The sequence below is a fragment of the Siphateles boraxobius genome, unplaced genomic scaffold, assembly GCF_051911475.1.
Source record: "Siphateles boraxobius isolate OS27281-9 unplaced genomic scaffold, OSU_SipBor_1 66, whole genome shotgun sequence".
NCBI classification, from domain to species: domain Eukaryota; kingdom Metazoa; phylum Chordata; class Actinopteri; order Cypriniformes; family Leuciscidae; genus Siphateles; species Siphateles boraxobius.
In genome coordinates, this window is record NW_027509193.1 from 19440992 (window position 1) to 19460755 (window position 19764).

Genomic DNA, 19764 nt, shown 5'->3' on the forward strand with positions numbered 1-19764 from the left:
CTTAAGGGGTTTTGAAATCTTTTCCCCGTGGGAGACATCCAAGGCATGGAGTCATTGCTCGGTTGTTGTTCTCCAGTTTACTCCTTTGTGAGTTTGCTTCTTTTTTTTATTCAAAATGAAATGAAAATGAGATGGAGAAAATTAGGCAGTTGAAATGGTTTTTGAAAGGACATTTGCAGCATACAACAAATACAAATAGGAAGTTTTACTTGCCATTTTCGAAATTGCTAATTTTTCCTCTCGTCATTTTAACTTGACCAGCCTGAACACTAATTAATAAATAAATACAGAAATAAATAAATAAATAAAAAATAAACAATAATAAATAAATAAAAATTAAAATAAATAAATAAATAAATGTAAATATTTCTATTTTTGTTTTTTGACATTCACTTTTTTCATTTTTTTATGGAAACATTTCACATCTCAGCTCAAAAATATAATATAAATATAAAAAAGGAAACAAAAAAAATGACTTTTTTGGACTTCCACTTATGGAAGTTCAACTAGGCATCACATGAGAAGATGGTAAAGGCTTTAACATGTTTCTTCATGCTGTCTCTTTTTATGACACAAGAGAGTGACTGTGGCTATTTCGTTCCTCTTTTTCGGTCTCTGTGTGAACATATCATAGGAAATCTAGATGCCTGCTCATCCCTCTGTGCCCTGCTTAGTGAGTGGGGTGAATATGAGATACTCTGAGAACTGAGAACAATGACGTACAACAGCCCAATCTTTACAGTTTCCAACAGCAGCTTCCAGTGGGCAGCTCTCCACTGCATATCTGACACTGACTGATTTTTGGATCTACAACATATCACAGAGTTCAGGATCTACAAGGATCAGTGTTTAACATAGCCTATCTCTTCAACATCTCACTAAAGGCATAATCCGCCCTCAGCTCATAAAGCTGTAGTCACATAGGACTATAGTAGCATTTTGGGTTACAAAATTTAGATTCTCATTCTAAAAAATAAAATAAAATAAAAAATCCTACTCTTTTCTTTACACAGTGTTTTAGAAATCCTTTTTTGTGCTCCAAGTGGTAAGACGAATTAAGAACTTCCCACTTTTTTCCTGTTCTGTTTGCTTTTATCTACCTCAAGCAGCTCGATTTTGCTTATGATAATGATGATGATGATTATGATGATGATGATAAGTTTGGGAGACATTCTTTCCTGTCCCACTTGGTTCTTGTTCCTCGGTTTGTATAGTTTGTTGCCATAAGATCACTTGATATGACCATTGATGTCAAACTCCTTGTTTGTAGTGTACAAAATAATTTGTAGCTAGGGTTTATATTCAGCGATACATGTCGTTTTCACTTTTCAAATCCTTGTAATTTCTTTGTTCTTCAGATGTATATTTGCATTTAAGAACACTTCCATGTGGATAGACTCCTGACTGTTGTGTCGCAGTTGGATCCCAGAGTTTCTGCAAGTGATGTGAAAATCAGGGCTGAGTATACCTGTTGTTGTGTACTGTGCAGATGGACTTTGAGGGAGTCGTGTCTGGGGGGAATCAAAGGAGTGGTTTGTCCCCACCCACTCAATAGTATGTCTGATTAGTTCACTTAGGGCTGAGACTGGGTCCCATTTGAGGAAAGGAGGCGAGTTTTATCCTTGCCAGACCCCTTCCTTTGTAGAACACTCGCACTACCGCCAATACTGCTCCCTTCTCCTCGATCGCTGCGTTCTGCCCGCTCACCACGATCACCTCCGCCCTCGGAGCGATTAGAGTTCTGACGGGTCGGTGTGCTGGGTGGGCGAGACGAAAGCCCATTTTTCTCATCTGGGAGAAGAAAATAAAACATCAGGTTGGGAGTGTGCTAGTTGTTGAAAACATTTTTGTTCATTCAAATACACATAAAAGTTAATTAACTAATTTAATTCATTTTAGTTTCAGATTTTGATACATGGTGTATTATCAAAAGTTTCACATTTCACTGATATAATTTCAAATAAAATAAAATATTAAATTAACTTTGGCAAGTTTTGGCTGTTTCGAGCAAATTGTTTACTTTTGGTTTTGTGTTGGATGTCACTCTTTTACTTTGTTGGAAGTAACTTCACTTTACTTCACTATTTTAATAAAGTAAAGCTGTTTATACGATCTGCTACACTCTCCATATCATCATTTTCATCATAATGTAACATCAGCACATTAACTTTGACTCCAATAAAATATGACAATAAAATAAAATAAAAAATAAACTGAAACTAGCACTGATTGAGTACAAACTGATGCACTTTAAAATACAAAAAATTTAATAAAATGAAATGGAAAAAAACCTGAAGTAAAAATGAATCAAAATAAATTAATGTATACATGTTCCCCCGGTTTCAAAGACAAGGCTTAAGCTAGTCCCAGACTAAAATGCATGTTTGAGCTGTTTTAACTTAAAGTAACTTGCACTGTCAGTGAAGATGCACACCAGTAATGTTTTTTTTCGAAGGCATGTTTATAAAGCTACTTAAATGTCCTAATTGAACAAAGGTCTAATCCCTGTCTGTGTCAAGTCAAGTCAAGTCACATATATATATATATATATATATATATATATATATATATATATATATATATATATATATATATATATTATATAATGCTTTTTACAATACAGATTGTTTCAAAGTAGCTTTACAGAGATAACAGGAACAGGATAACTGTGAAACTGCCCCTTAATGTTTTGTGAATGAGTGCATGTTTTTAGATGGAGGTGTAGGTGTGGTACATTCACCTGAAAGCGCCTGCACAGAGGGCTGGTCATGTGTACTGAGAAGCTGAGCTTGAATAGTCTCTACCACTCTTTTAAACCTGCGACTAGGACCTGCAAAACAATATTATCACATTTGTAGAAATGACAGCTCATGCAGACACATGACACAGGCTCTCTCGTCTTTTTAAATACCTGATAATAGGGTGAAGGTGACGCTGTAGATGCCAGTCTCCCTCCTACCCTCCCTTTCTCTCTCTTTCTCCCTCTCTCGTTCTCTCTCTCCTTCAGAGAAAGCGATGTCAACCTGAAATTTGACAGGCTTCTGGAAGACAGACGGACCTCCAGAGGACTTGTACTCCGCCCGGAAACTTGTCTGAGAGATGACACTGTGACTCAGGGAGGGAATCTAGAGGAGAACAGAGACGTACATCAAAGTTTGAATCTTCAAAAAAGAATGAACAAAGCTGATCTGAAGAGAAAGGGGGGGGGGGGGGGGGGGGGGGACTAAAATCCTAAAAAGATACTAACTGATAGAAAGGCATGGACAATGTCGGCCTTGATTGAGCTTAGTGGTTTGTCTCTGATCACCACAAAAATTTGCTCTTCCCTCTCCAGACTGATGAAATTTCCAAACCACGACTTCTTTGCTAGCCTATAGCAAAAGATACAAAAATATACAGATAAATACACATAATTGCTACTGTTACATGGCTCTCATTGTACACAGAATACACATTAGAGACTTTATAGCATCATTAATGGATTTCGTTATTTGGCAGTGTTATCTTTGAAAATACAGAAGCTAATTCTGCAAGTGCACAAATAATACTGTCACCATAAGTCTTGTCTGTCTTCATTCCTAGAATTATACATGCTCAGGGAAAAGCATCCACATATGCTGAAAAGGCTTCACAACAAACATACTGAATCATAGGAGTTGGTTGTTTCTGAATCATCATTGAAGTTATGGTAAACAGAACATGTAGATTTAGAGCCAATCCCAGACCAAAGCCAACGATTTTGTCTGAGCTATGAATAAAACATTTAAAGGGCACCTATTATGACCCTTTTTACAAGATGTAATATTGGTCTCGGGTGTCCCCAGAATGTATTTGTGAAGTTTCAGCACAAAATACCCCACAATTAATTTATAACCATTTGAAAATGTCTTTTTTGGGGCCTGTTTTAAAAAGAGCTGTTTTGGTGTGTACCACCTTAAATGTAAATGAGCTGCATATCCCCGCCCAGCCTTTGGATGAGGGTGTAACTTGCCAACCTATGGCAATAAACAGTCGGTAGAAGCAGAATGGCTGAGAATGACAGACTCGCTGTTTTGTATGGCATTCAGCCGTACATGTTTGAACCGGAATCAGACCCAGATGTTGAAGAGACTCCGGCAGAAGAAACACAAATGAGAATTGACCAGGATGTCTCAGAATGGTTATTTGATACATGTATGTAGATATAGAGTTGTAATCGCATCCCCTTTGCAATTATGGATGTGCAACACACACACAGACACACACAAACTGTGATAACGTTGGCGCAAATTTTTGAAACTACAAACACAAATACTGTGATAACGTTTGCTACGTACAAACGAAATTACATTTATGCGAGGGACATGTTGCGTCATGTTTACATAACTTGTCGTACAGTTGCTTATGTGACAAATGTGAGAAGATGGCTACAGAACAAGAAAATATATGCTGCAGGGAGATAGAACAGGTATTAATTTATTTACATTTGTAATTGTTGCAAAAAATAATACGTGACATAAAACTGTCTGACGCTATTTGTTGTATGGAAGGTTACAAGACGGATGAAACAGTAATTTTGAATTCTTGTCTTTACAGAAAACATACACAGTTTTTAATACAATATCTTTAAATCTTTAAATTTAATAAAATAAATTTATAAACGTGTGGTTACACACTATACAAATTTTTTTTCAAATTATTACACAGACCTTTTAAAAAAAGGTTTAAAGTAATACACAGACATTCTACGACGACGACAACAACTTTAGACGCATTTGTTGTTGAATTGGCTGACATCGACTGAAATGACTATTTGCTCAAAAATCATAAAATACACTTCTACTGGAGGTGACGTTGGATCACGAACAGTAGGTAACGATCCACACTTGAGGATTAACTTTGAAGCAAGGCCTGCTTTGAATTGACCCTCGTTCACAAAACAGTCTGTCAGAAAATGATTCGCGCAAACATAAATGTATTTTGGAAGTTTAAGTGGCGCCTTTCCTTCCTAAATAAAATCCATCCACTGCGTTTTCAGTGGCTCTGATGTCGGAAGTAAGTGAAAACTACTATGAACATTATTACATCCCACAACAGAACAGTTATGTTTCTTAGGAAACATTTTCGACAAGGCAGCACAAAACGTCAGAACACCGGCTGTCATTGAAACAATGGAGGATGGTGAACAGATCACCGAGGGCGGGGTCTAAGCCAAAACCACAGTGTCAATCAAACCACGTCGGTGGGGCTTGCTCAATTCTACGTCACACTGAGCAGAATCTTGGATTTTTATCATTCTAGGGTGGTTTTGCTCACATACTGCCAACACACATTTATGTTTAAACACCATGTAAAAGTGAATTTTGAATAATAGGTGCCCTTTAAAAAAATCATAGAATTCATATCTTGTCATTTTCGAGTAGAATAAGTACAGCTTGTTGTGGGTAGGATGACAAAAAGTTATAAAAGTTACATTTTTATGCTCTGCCTCTGCTGTCTACCAGCGTTAGTCAATGTTAAAATGATCGAGATGGCCATCATATCAAAGAAAGCGGGTCTTACTGCCACAGTCACAACGCAACGCGACTTCATGGAAAGATTTAAGTAGAAGTATTAGACAACTGTTCTACGATAGAAATCTAGACTATCTAGTGATGCAAACTACTCAACTTTTCATGAAATTTAACCATTTTGAATTGAAAATAAGTGATTTAGGATTTATGTAATTCATAACTGAGTGTGACGAGACAAGAAATGTTTGCGCTTTCGACATATTAGACATACGAATAAGAGTGATTTTGTGCATATTTTAAAATAAAATATTATTTGCAAATAGTTTAAATTGATTACTTCATAACTACAATTAACTTCTTTTGCAATCCTTATTTGTTTATTCCCTTAAAGGGGATCTATTATGCAAAATTCACTTTTATAAGGTGTTTGAACAGATTTGTGTCCACAGTGCCTACAATGGTAAAAATCCACCCAATTTTTATAATCCCCATAAATCATAAACAGTCTCTCCAACAGAGTGGTTCCAGATTTACATAAGAGTAGGGGGAAGCCCCGCCCATGACAGCTGGTGACTGGCTGTTAGCATAGATACCGCCCTGAGTGAGCCACAGCAGTCCGCCATTTCTGTTTCCTCACTGTAGCAGCTGGAGATATACAATGTCTGCGCCAAAACAACATTACAAATGTTCTGTTATTGAATCTACTAACAAACATAAGAGTCTCCATAGACTACCCGCATCTGAGCCAATGAGGACACCGTAGTTGAATTTCATTTATGAAGAAAATGTGACGGATAAATTCATTAAAATGTTATATATTCGCGTAAATCATTTTACACGGGACTGCTTCACAAATGTAGCCTGGTTCTACCAGACTCTCGTACATTTCATTTGTACAGAGAGTCTGGCACTGCTCCATTGACAAGCGTTAACTTCCTTGTAGGCGGGTATTCTATTGAAGTCTAAAACTATTGGATCTGCCCAGAGTCAATCTATCTGCCATAACCAATCGCTGACGTTTGGTCGTGACATATGTCTTTTCCCGAACCCCGTGGGAGGATGGCCATAAACACAAAACTAAGCAAAGATTGTTCTTGCTCCGGCTTTAACTTCTTGATATTCGGCAGCGTTGCCACAACGGACCGAATGGCTCCGCTCGCATCTTTCTTATTTTGAACTACAACTCAAAATAACGCACGAGTCGACATCAACGTCATCGTTCTCAGCCACTCCCTCTGTTCGCTGATTGGCCCGGTAAAAAATGGATCGGAGAAAACCAAAGTCTACAGCGCAATCCCAGACGTAGTACTGAAGGAAAATGAAATTGAGCGGAAGTGCGTAGGAGGGCGGAGCCAGGCTAACACAAATGAGGGTCAGTTCAACACTTTTAATCCTTTAATTATTTAATTCCTTTATTATTATTTATTATTAAACCCCGTCTGCCACAAAATTAAAACTCCACCTTTGAATTAAAGATATTATATTAAAATTCATTGTCAAAATTCAACTGATTAAAAATAAAGATATTAAAATTCTATTTAGTGTAATAATTGTAAAATTAAACAAAAAACTAAAATAAGTCATTTTAAATTTTTCAAGTGAATTTGAGAATCACAACATTGCGATGTACAGTGTTACTTATGTATTGTTATAGTATTTATTAATATTCTGAATTATGTTATTTTCAGTCTATTTAACTTTAGCTGTTTATTTTTTTTCAGTTTTAGTAATTTTAGTACTTCAAAAAAAATATTTTTTCAGATAGTTGCTAAGGCAACATCTCCAATTTTTAAGTTTTTCAGCTAATGTTTTTTTTTCTGCTTAATTTCAATGAATGAAAACCATTTTTAATAGTTTTAGTTAACAATTTACTGTTACATAATGGCAAATATAATCTTAGGTAAAAATACAGGAAATTAACATGAACCATATCCACCAATGCCTGTACAACTAAAGGAAAATGTATTTATTTATTCCTCTAAATACTCACTCTGGACTGGACTCTGGAGTTAAACTGGACATGTCTTCTGATGTAGGAACTATTGAAACAAACATGAAAATCAAAAAATGTACAGTGATGTTTGACTGTCAATGATGTTTGATTGATTAACAATTATAAGATGTTGGTTGACGCTTCTCTCACCCTGTAGCCTTCGGCGGTGGAACCGTGGCGATCCTAGTAGGTTGTTCTTAAAGGAGTTGAGGCGTGTCCTCCAGTGGGCTGAACTACTGGCAGCCATTCCACCACTTCCCCCAGGACTGGAGGGCGGGGTTAGGGACAGGGAACCACCACCCACACCACCGCCACCCCCTTCAGCTCGTGAGGAGGAAGAAGAGGAGGAGGAGGAGGGCGGGGTGGGTGGGGGGTGCTGGGGATGGTGCACAGGGGTCCCCAGAGGGGTGGGGAGAGGGGAGCCCTGCGGGGTGACCTGCGACACATGGGCAGAGTTAGGATAGATGGTCTTAGTGACAGACTTCAGGACAGAAGGAGCAGGGAAGAAGAAGCGAGGGATGGGGGACAGGAGCGGAGAGGGGGAAGGCGAAGGAGACGGAGGAGTCTGCAGGGGGAGGGACTTCATAGACTGCAGGTGGGGACGGTCAGACGCTGCTTTTGAGGGTAGGGTCTGGGTTTTTTGTTCAGGCACGCGTTGGGACGCCCGGGGTGCGGTGGAACTTCCTGCTTTGGGGTCTTTAGACTGGGCAGTGGAAGCAGAGGTGACTTCAGTTTGGCTGAAAGTGAAAACTGGGCTCTGACAGGTAGGAAGAGAAAGGATAGAAGGATGGAGAGGGAAAGAGGAATGGAGAGATGGACACAGCAATGGTCATGAGCGTTAATGAAAGCTATGGTATATGATTATTATTAACATTAGAATTCAACTGAGAAGAGTTAGGAAAATGATGCATAGCACTTTGAAAAGCATGTGAAATCTAGTATAAATTAGTAAATCAATGTTAGGACATTAATTAATGTGCAAAATGCAGGTTAATAATACAAGCTAAATATATTTGTGTGAGTGTGTGCATGTCTTTGGTGTGAATAATGACTCCAGTATGAGGACAGTATGAGGTAGATGAACATAAAAAGACCAATTCAGCTTTACTATTCATACCACAATAACAACAACAAGCACAATACTTTTTATCATTGTAAATTGAGCACGGCATAGATGAATGTAACTTCTAATCCAATATCAGTATGGGCAACAAGCGTGGAGTAACTTACTCGAGGACTGCTGAGGGGACTGGATGAGAGGCCGGTTGAAGCTCCGCTAACTGATCGAGACCTGTCAGAACACCAGGACATATCAGTTACACATCCCTTTATGTTCATGGATGTGTTTATTTACTTAGATATACGCATTTCTAGTGTCAATAAAAGTCTGTGAAAAGAAGGATTAACTTTACACCATTCACAACAGGCTTGCATCCACTCAGTGATCTCTATTTATATATTGTGGTTTATATGATATTATCTATATTATAAATTAATGTTTTGTTTTCAGTTCACCATGTTGAAATCAACATACCCCTTCCAACATCAAAATTCAGCAACTCGGGTATCATCTAGATATGTAAGTTTCCCATTTCCCATTACTTCGCTTGGTCATTCATGTGCTGGGAACTCCTTATTACGACATTATAATGAGGGCACATGAGAGACGTGGCCAGCAACCGGAAGGGGATGACAACATAAAAGATTTTTTTCACGGAGGCCATGTCTCATAGACCAATCAGAGATTAATTGATTCACAACCAGCATTTAGCTTTTGTGGTCAAAAACACCATGGAAGAAAATATAAGATTGTAAGAAAAAATTGCACCTACAGCGTACAGTGAAAAAATCCCTTTACTGTTGCCATTATCACTGATCAATACAACATTTACACAGGTATCTTTTAAATTAAATTACGAAATAAGGTGCCATCTATAATGAGCCTAATTTACAAAGAAATTATGCATATTAGTTTTGAAAAAATAACAGTAGAGGAACTTAATTTAAATACTTAATTTAACTATTTCAGCATATTTATACTGGATTGTGCTTGATTACTGAAAAATACACAAATTTTCATTAAAATATCATACTCAAAAGTGGAGCAACTCATTTGTGAGTTCATCCCTTAAGGCTTTACCAGCACATTTTTTGGAAGGCACTTGAAATTGTACAGAGGATGCTTGTGGGGGGCACATCAAGCTTGACTTTCAGAGGAAGGTTTATACAAAGTTATCTTAAACAGTTTGCACGTACCTCTGGCTATGTGCAGAGGTATCCAGTGCTCTGCGGGGAGGTGTTGGAGAGCCCTGATCTGTTACACTCAGTACCTCCAGACTCTTTCTCTCCGGCCGACAGCGCCCATGGCGGGTCAGCATGGGCGAGTCCACCCGCTTACGGGGAGGATCTGATCACACAACCACAACAACACACACAACACCCACTGTAACACAAACATCTACTGTGTACACTTCATCAACAAGTCACATTACAAACCTTACTATATCCAAGATGGAATCTAAGGTTTGTTTGTTTGTATATATAAATATATATAAAATATACAACTGCAATGCAGCAGAAAGCATCTGTATTACAGTGTTAGGAGGGAAATAAGCATAGAAGCTGAAAAAGAAGTCCTTTTCAGTGTGTTGATGAGAGACAGAGCTTCTAAGCAACAGGGTAAATAGTATCTGCATACAACATGGCCTATATGAGAGACAAGTCATGGCATGAGATGATGGACAATAAGGTATTATTAGTCAGGCAGTAGATCTGCATGATTTATTTTGTTCTCCTGCGTTGATACGGTGCTCCTGCATATCTATTATTTTGTTTTTTTAGTAAAAATCCTGCCTCTCAGCTCTCCTTGCTGCAAACAATTTGACAACTGCTATATAAAAACACGGAACATCGTACAATTGGCTGCAACTTAGATATTGAGGCAAAAAGAAAAAAATATTTAAAATCACAAGTGAATTACTTTTTAAATTTGTGTTCGGACTCTGCTCTGCTGCCAACAGAAATAGTTACACAATTGGGTATACTCATCAAAATAACTACTTCACATTGTACCAAAAACTTAAAGGGAACTCAAATCTTTTTTCAGCATCTCAAAGTCTCATTTCACTTTACATTTACTTTTTTTTTGGTCCCAATTAATGTAAATAATAATAATACATCACTATTATTAATAGCTTTTCATTTTATATTGCAATGGTAATTTTTGAATAGTAATATATATATATATTTAGTTTACTTGTCATGTTTACGTTTACATGAAAAAAAAGTTGATCTACCGCTGACGCTGTTCTCAGTGCATCTTATAAACAACTTACTTTTATTTAGATTATTTCAAACTTATTTCAAATAAGTGTGCAGCCCTATAAGGGAGAAACATTCCTTTAAAATAATAAACCTCTTTATAAACAAACGTTATGCCAGTATATGGTAAATGTGAAAAATCATGTCAGCATCGATTCCAGATTGACAACTTTTGCTCAGTAAACATTAGGAAAGACCCGTTCTGATCCGACCTGCACCACCTGTTCTCCCACCTACAACACTGCCCTGAAACAACCATATGTTCTGACTCCCCTGTCAAGCTCTTAATGATGATGATTCTCCACCTTGAAATCTTTTTATTTGGGGGAACAAGTCAACACAAATCACGTTTTGCCTTAGATCCCATAAATGAAACTGGCTTACTTTCAGGCACAAAGCACCAGCATGCTTTCTAGGTTACCAGCTGTTCTCATGGTGTTCAATGACTACCTGTGGACGTGACAGCAACACATACAAACCTGAACTCCAAAAATTCACTCACCAATATCATTTCTGGGGGGAAGATGTTCATCTTCATAACTAGGGTAGCGCTCCTTTCTGTCCAACAGAAGGTAATAGATCAACTTCTCCTGGTTTTCTCTGGGAAAGGAGAGATGCAAGTCAGAGGACCCAAATTATGTTCATTGTATCAACAAAATGATTCTTTAAAATATCTTCTTTCACAGAAGAAAGTAAGTCATCCAGGATTGGAATGAGTAAATTATTTTTTAGTGAGCTATTCCTTTAAAGTCGCCATGAATCCTTATTGTGACATATATCCAAGTGAAATAGCTTATCATACAAGAACAAAATGTAGGGCGGTTCCACATGCACTAAAAAAAATAATGATGTGCAGGGATAAATCATTTATAATAAACAATGCAATAATCCATAAGTGACTTTAAGGTCAGTTTGATCTTGTTTAAAATGTTATGATTGTCACTATCCACTAGTTTTGTCTGACGCGTCACCGTCATCAGATACCAAAAGAAAACAACAAACGGTGCTAAAATACACTCACAATGTGATGTAATACCACAGAGAAAATCATGATCCTAACCTTTATCTAAATACCGAAATCCCAGATGGCCAGAGAGTGATTCACATTTTATAAATCATTAAAATATTTGAGTCCAGGACGCCGTGAGCACGGAGACTGCAGTGTACACCGTATGTTTTTAAATGCATAGCTGAAATGTCTAATATGAATAAATAGTGCTAATAAATGGATCTTGAGATAGTATTCTCAAGTGAAATGAGTAGAGGCTTGGACCCAGAAACAGCATTCCTTACGTCACGCCATAACAAGCGGATTCTTTTCTGAAATGTCTTGAGCACACACACATAAGTTCAGACTCACTCTTCACACTGCAGGTCTCTGGTGAGCTTGACACGGTCTCTGAAACAGCCCAGGGAATGCATGCTCTCCAGAACATCAGGGTCCAGATCTGTTAGAGACAGAATCCTCTTCACACACACACGCCTCGGGGGTGGCTGCTCTGGACACGGCTCATTCCTGCCCCCTCTGAGACAGAAAGACACACAACAACACAAAAAAAGAAAATCTGATTTTATTGGAATAGTTCTGTGGAACACAGAAGAATTTTTGCAGACAAAGAAAAGACCTGAACAAAGCTTCTTATGACTTGTGCACTATACTCCATATCTTCAAACATATGACAGCATATGAGCAGACCCAAATATAAGATGTTATTTCTGCTTCTAAATATGGCAATGACGTTTTATCACGAGACATTTGAGAACCTATGATGTTTAATGATTTAAGGTTTTTGACACAAAATTGAGGTCAATACCAAAAATTCAATGTTACACAGAACATTGTGGAGCTTGACAAACATACAATTGTTTGTCACGCAACTGTTGATGTGTGAACAAAATCTGCTCAAAGATTTTGATTTGAATGTTATAGCCGTAAATAAATAAAGGCTTTTTATATTTTTTTTATAAATTCTCGAGTTCCTTGGCCTCATCCGATTTTTGCAAGTTGAACTACCCCGCATCCAAAGAAAACCGAGATACGGACTCTATACCTCCGTAGAACTTTTTTGCATCTTCTGTTCTATGATTTTTCAAATTTTCCATTTGCATTCGATGTAAAAATACAGCAAATGCTGTGTAAAAGACGACAGAATGTTCTTTTGTAAACTATTCAAGATAGCTCACGTGATACTTACTGATACCAAGGGTGCTTTTGTATTTCTTCCAACTGAGAAAAGAAAAAACAAGAAATATCATAAATATGCCTTGGCAGTACACTAAGTAACTTTTATTCTGCAAGGATGCATTAAATTGATCATTTATAATGTTATAAATGATTTCTATTTTAAATAAATACTGTTCACTTTCAATTCATCCTGACAAATATGTATCACGGTCTGTACAAAAATATAAAGCAGCACAACTGTTTTCAACATTGATATATATTTTCCTAGTGTAAGTCCCGCTCATTTGGATGGTCCTCTAGTTTGCTTCATCGGCACAGGTTTTATGCCGGATGCCCTTCCAAACGCACACTCACATTCACACACACTATGGCCGATTTGGCATATTCAATTGGGATATTCAAAGGGATATTTCACCCAAAAATGAAAATTAGCCATCTTTAGTCATCCTAGGTGTAACTGACATTCTTCTTTCAGATAAATACAATCGGAGTTATCTAAAATAAATGTCCTGGCTCATCCAAGCCTTAATGGGCAAGCCTTAATGAGTCAATGGGTATATGTTTTCGGAAGTCCATCAAAGCGCATCCATTTATGATAAAAGTGCTCGACACGACTCTGGCAGATAATAAAGGCCTTCTGAAGTGAAGCGTTCATGTGAGAAAAATATACATATTTAAAACTTTATTGACTAAAATAAATAGCTTCCAGTAGGCGGCTGTACGCATCGATTTACAGTGAAAGAGTAACACTTGAACTTGACGCACAACATAATGACGAACGCGGAAGCGCAGAGGATAAAGAAAAACAAAACCCTAGTCACGAATTATAAGTCTAAAACAACAATTTTTAAAGAGAAGTGTCGGAAGAGCTTGAGTTTGTTGACCAGTCCTATTTGTTTCAACTGCGTGAGGTGTCAAAGCTTACACTACTCCTACATCCTACGCCATACATCATCAAGTGTTACTCTTTTGGCGTAGGTCGACTTGCGTAGGCCGTCTGCCGTAAGCTAGTTATTTTAGTCGAAAAAGTTTTAAATATGGATATTTTTCTTACACGAACACATGGCTTCACTTCAGAAGGCCTTTATTAACCAGCCAGAGTCGTTGGATGGATGGATGCGCTTGGATAAAAATATACCCATTGACTCCCATTATAAACCTTGGAAGAGCCAGGACATTTTTTAATATGACTCCGATTGTATTCGTCCATGAGAATAATGTCATATACACCTAGGATGGCTTCAGGGTGAGTAAATCATGGGCTAATTTTCATTTTTGGATTAACTATCCCTTTAACATGCATGTCTTTGGACAGTGTGGGGGAAACCGGCAGAAACCCACGCTGACACGGACTGACAAGGACTCCTGGCTCAGTCGGGGCTTGAACCGCGGACTTTCTTGCTATGAGGCGAGCCACTGTGCTGCACATTTTAAATCATATTAAAATGATGTGTGACACTGAAGACTGGAGTAATGATGCCGTAGTGTGTGTGATGCTGAAAATTCAGCTTTGCCACCACGTAAATAAATTAAATTTTAAAATATATTAAAATAGAAAATATAGAAAAATATAAATTTATCCCAATATTACTATTTTTACTGTATTTTTTATCAAATATATGCAGTTTTATACCGACCCCCAAACTTTTTAATGGAAGTGAATATATATTATACACTATAAGTGTATATAAAAAGAGGTGCACTGTGTGTATGTTCTATACCGTGAGACGTTTCTCAGGGTTGACCTCAATCATGCCACGGAGGAGAGCCTGGCAGTCTGGAGGAATGAAGTGAGGCATGTGAAATACTCCACTCTTCACCTTCTCCAACAGCTGTCGCAGGTTATCATGGTCAAAGGGCAAAGCTCCCTGTGAGGTGAGATGTTACATTTCACACACAATTCTGAGAGCAACCGAGAGCAAGCAATTTTGAGACACTTGTTTTACTTATAAAAGGCTTATTTCCTTGACCACTAACATTTTTGATAAGTTGCTAAGGACCGGTAAAGAAGGTATTAAAAACCGGAGAAATATCAAAAATTACAAATATAAGATGGAGCAAGATTCTTACCACCAACAGAGCAAAGAGAATAACCCCACAGCTCCATACATCTGCCCGACGTCCATCGTATTTCTCTCCCTGTAAATAAAAAAGAACACTAAGTACAAATAAGCACTGGCTGTTTTGTTAGATTTGAATCTATGAGACTTATACATTAAAATATATGGTGCTTATGCTTTAAGAGCATTGTCCTTACCCTGATGACCTCAGGACATGCATAATGGGGTGATCTGCAGATACATAATACTGCATTAATACTTCATTTTCAATAGCACAGAATTAAAAGCACATAAACAAAAACTACTGACCCACAGCTGGTCTCCAACAGGCTGTCCCCAACCTGTAGGGAGGCCATGCCAAAGTCCGCAATCCTGATATTATTCTTCTCATCCAGCAGGAGGTTTTCAGGTTTAAGATCTCTGTGGCTAGTAAATAAAGTTAATGACAAGCATTGTAGTGTATTTTTTTTACTTGGTCAAAACAGTAATATTGAAGAAAATGATTCAATTTAAAAATATATATATTATAATTAAAATTTAAAATATTATTCCTGTGATGACAAAGCTGAATTTTCAGCATCATTACTCCAGTCTTCAGTGTCACATGAATGATCCTTCAGAAATCATTCTATGATGATTTATTTGATCAAAAAGCATTTTTTTCCTTATTATCAGTGTTGAAAACAGTTGTGCTACTTAATATTTTTGTGGAAACCGAAAGGCATTTTTTTCAGGATTAATTGAAATAGAAATCTTTTGTAACATTATAAATGTCATTACTGTCACTTTTGATGAATTTAATGCATCCTTGCTGATTATAAGGGGGGGGGGAAAGCACTGACTCCAATTTTTGAACAGTAGTTTATGTACTCTAATGTATGTGTATATACAAACTGGCACACACATATATGGAAATTTAGTCTACTTCACTTGGCCACAAGTTCTCATCTCAACACACAACCTTGTTGTCTTAAAGTCGCAACACTTGCTACAGAATGCTGATTAAGCAAAAATATTATGAAAACATATGCCTATAAAGGAACTTGTGCATGCAGCTCATTAAATACAAAATAAAGAGACATTTACCATATAGAGTGACTGTGACAGAAGTCTAGAGCAGATATGATTTGTCTGAAGAACTTTCGAGCTTCTTTAGGGGTCAATCTGCCTTTCTTTACCAGGTAGTCAAATAGCTCCCCACCAGACACATGTTCCAGCACTAGATACCTGAGAGATAGACATTTATGAAACACATGCACAGAGATATATGCACATGAAATTGTCCACACAAGCACACCTTCACAGAATGCAGGATGTAAGCTTAGACAAGACAAGACAAGACAAGGCATGCTTCAGATGTGTAGAGAAACAGAGCAGTACTTACAGATATTTGTTATTCTCGTACACATCATACAGTTTTAGGACATGAGGGTGCTCTATTAGTTTAAGAATAGCTATCTCTCTCTCCACCTGCAGAAACGGGGAGAGTGAGGGGAATTGAATGAGAGTTGAATAGAGAAAGGAGCCACTTTAATGTAGGAAAAGACCAAGCAAGATGATCACTCTAAATTAGGTGTGAACTAATAGTCAATATATTAACAATATATTCTGACAATACACAGTAGACATGGACAAAAATGACTGAACAGGGAGAGTCTTGCATTTAGCACAGAACATTAGGGCAGATGCAGCACAAACTGTGGTCAATAAAGCAGTTGGAGTTATGCAGCTTCTGTGTTATTGAAGAGCAATCGTAAACAGGAAAAGGCTGCATAAGCATGAGAATACTTGGAAAAACTAGAACTTTTAGATTTTTCCATTTTTGTACATTCTTTGTATGCAAAACTTACTTTCATAAGAACAGACTCCGATAGCTTTTCTCTGTTAACTATTTTTATGGCCACCTTCTGTCCTGTGATACAGTGAACTCCTAACTTCACCAGACCTGCAAGAAGAACACAGATGGTCATTCTTCATTAGATGCATTCCAAAAGTGGACAACATTAAAATCCAGTTGAGAATTCAGAAACAGAAAAGACGGCAGCATATATAACAGCAACAAAATTCAGACGGCACACTGCACAATTTCATATAATCAACACAACACTCACCTACAAATTCTTATTAAACCTAAAAAAATGTGGTACTATCAAAAACACTATTGATATCCTAAAAACACCAGTACATACTGTTCATATACGCAAACACATAAATCATTTATGGGACACCCTCTTTTACTTGCCAAAAATCTTAATGCATAGATCTATATCCCTCACTCTTGCGCACATTCACATTCAATTCACAATGTACTGACAAACAGGATCTCTGTGGCCTTTGAATTCAGAACAGATCAAGCCATTGTTATTCCTCAAAACTAACTAGTATCCAGGTTTGCATGACTAGTGAGTGACTGAAATCATTTTCCGTTTTACTATTAACTTTTTATACTAGTATACAATACATAGGCCTATATTTGTTACTGGTAACAAATTGCAATTTGTTACAAATTCATTATAAGTTATCAATTCAAGTTTTCTTAATGATTAGACACAAGTGTCTGTTTATATAACAGTGGTATGTATTCCAGTTGTTACTTGTTTAATTGAACTTAAGTAAGATGACTAGTCATTACCTACATCAGAATAAAAAAAGTAATTCTAGCTAGTGAGAAAAAAATGGCACACAACAATTTGGACTGTTTTTACACTAGTAAAACTACTAGAATAAATATACTTCTAACTACTGGATTAGTAACTAGTAAGTACTAGAATCTATCGAACAGTTGAATACAATGGAAATAGCCTACATATTAGTCAGAAGTGAACAGAATATCTGACCTACATATTCCCATAGCAATTAATTGCAAAAATGTGCGATTTGTTCCAAGTAATTAAGAATATATTTGTCTCTAATAGGATAGTAGAACTAAATGTAAATTAACAGTAATTAGTAATTAGCCAAGCCATACTACAATAATAGTAACTGGAATAATTGGAAAAATTAATATAGTTAGCTAAAATTAGCTTAAATAAATAACTGGAGTTTTAATAAATAAATGAGAAAAAAAGCTTACAATCACATTCAGGTTTTTAAACTGTTCAGATGAATTACTGGCACATGACAAAAAAACGCCTAAAAAACTTGCTTCCGTGCCTCGTTTCATTTCATCAGCTGAAATAACCCTGCAAACGCATTAACTGCTTTGCTTATTGCAGAATCTAACTTTCAATAGATTAATTCTTGAATGAGACGCGCGAAGTAGAGCAGAATGTATTCCAATGCATTAACTGAGTACTAATAGCCTATCCCAAACAGGAAACGCTCTTACCTGTCTGGCCCTTCCCCAGCGTCTTTTCCAGTCGGTAGGGCCCGACATACTGAGCTGCCTGACTCCCCGACAACTCCTTACTGGACATTTCGTTCGACAGCGATTTCGTGTCACAATATAAAGGGGTAAATCAGTGTATTTTCACAATGTATCCACTGGTGCCTGTCCTGCTCACGTAATAACTCCGCCGTACAGACATCACAGACGGTGAGCGATGATGACACCGGGATGCTGAGGCGTGATGTCAGTGCCGTGGCCTACTCCCAAACATCTGCCTGGCGTCTCCTTAAAGTTCCTGGAAATCGATCGATAACATGTTCCGTTTGAAAATATCAAAAATAAACAGTGGGTGCGCGACCAGCCGAGCCTATTTGCCAAATTACAACAGTTATTGCGATTTGCAAGGCCTATGGTGTCTGATGGAAGAATGATGAGGGAACACGATTAAATCTCTCAGTATATGGGCTAACACTATATGACCACATCAGATAAGCTAATCGCTGTGAGTACCAGTGAAATTATTATGAATATTGAAGTCAGATAAAGATAGCCTAACGGGAATATTAGATAGCCTGGTTCAGTCATCTATTTATTTTCGTCGGTATTTTATCTTTAAAAATATATATCTATGTAGCCCGTTAATGCCAAACTGTAAGTGACCTATTTATTAAAAACTTGGCCACATCTATCATGCGAAAGAGCCGCACATAAGGTTTGTGACACCTTACACGTTTTATTCTGTCAAATATTTAGTGCCTCCTTCTTTTGTCAACGACTCCACAAAGTGTTTCGTCTTATTTGAATCAAAGTATAGATGTGAAGGATGAGCGTCCCGTGCCTGATATAAACTACGGTCTCTTCCAGGCCTCACATCCGGAAATATGGGAGAAAACAGCCACCCTTTCGCGAAAGAAAGCCTCAGTGTCTTCCGTCACATGAATCCGCCTATTAATCCACAGTGCGCGTGTCAAGTGTACATTGCGCTATAGTAAACTATAGGGTTTGCGCAGAAATCCCTTGCTTTATGCGTACGGAACACATTCCTGGTCTAAAAACAAGCATCTTTAACTAGCGTAGGAGCCTCCTCTCCCCCTCCCTCCCGCTCGCGCTGGCTATGTGCATCTCACAGCATCTTCTTCTCTCGCTCTCCTCCCGTCGCCTCGGCTACCGCGCGCGGACTCATTCTCTCGAGTTTGCGTTACAGTCTCTTGAAACCGCCTGGCTTTAATCCGTTCGCGTCGCTTGCCTGGTGACCGCAAGGATATCAGTCCCTCTGTCAGTTTGGCCTTTCTCTGTTTTCTAGCTCTCACTCTCCCAGTATTCCTTTTCCCCATCCGACACGAGCAGCATCAGCATCCGGGTTCTGCGCTGCTTGCGTCCCCTCC

The 19764-nt window shown here is 37.7% G+C and overlaps 1 protein-coding gene across 3 annotated transcripts; it reads right to left on the reverse strand.

The window, feature by feature from the left end:
* Positions 1-372: 372 nt before the first annotated feature.
* On the reverse strand, positions 373-19737 carry brsk1b (BR serine/threonine kinase 1b). Of its 3 annotated transcripts, none has more exons than XM_077212784.1 (20): positions 19218-19737; positions 18380-18674; positions 16902-16996; positions 16436-16521; positions 16138-16278; positions 15361-15477; positions 15249-15282; positions 15062-15130; positions 14713-14859; positions 13002-13033; positions 12167-12331; positions 11309-11406; positions 9742-9892; positions 8716-8776; positions 7636-7921; positions 7483-7531; positions 3248-3371; positions 2912-3125; positions 2741-2830; positions 373-1791 (listed from the first exon to the last, which is right to left on the reverse strand). In XM_077212784.1, the coding sequence occupies exons 2-20, from the start codon at positions 18465-18467 to the stop codon at positions 1574-1576; spliced, it is 2265 nt and encodes a 754-aa protein (XP_077068899.1). In that variant the 5' UTR covers positions 18468-18674; positions 19218-19737; the 3' UTR covers positions 373-1573. The 3 variants fall into 3 exon arrangements, with proteins under 3 accessions (XP_077068899.1, XP_077068898.1, XP_077068900.1); XM_077212783.1 differs by having other exon boundaries at positions 7636-8242; positions 19218-19348; XM_077212785.1 differs by lacking the exon at positions 16436-16521 and having other exon boundaries at positions 7636-8242; positions 18380-19460.
* Positions 19738-19764: the final 27 nt, after the last annotated feature.

What these genes read in the sequence shown, in the direction of transcription:
- brsk1b (XM_077212783.1), bottom strand. Translation starts at nt 18,467, where the DNA reads ATGTCCAGTAAGGAGTTGTCGGGGAGTCAGGCAGCTCAGTATGTCGGG. An exon ending in ACTCCAGAGTCCAGTCCAGA is followed by an intron (nt 3,372 to 7,482) that starts GTGAGTATTTAG and finishes CTTTTGCTATAG; the next exon opens with GCTAGCAAAGAAGTCGTGGT. An exon ending in CTCTGTGCAGGCGCTTTCAG is followed by an intron (nt 1,792 to 2,740) that starts GTGAATGTACCA and finishes TTCTTCTCCCAG; the next exon opens with ATGAGAAAAATGGGCTTTCG.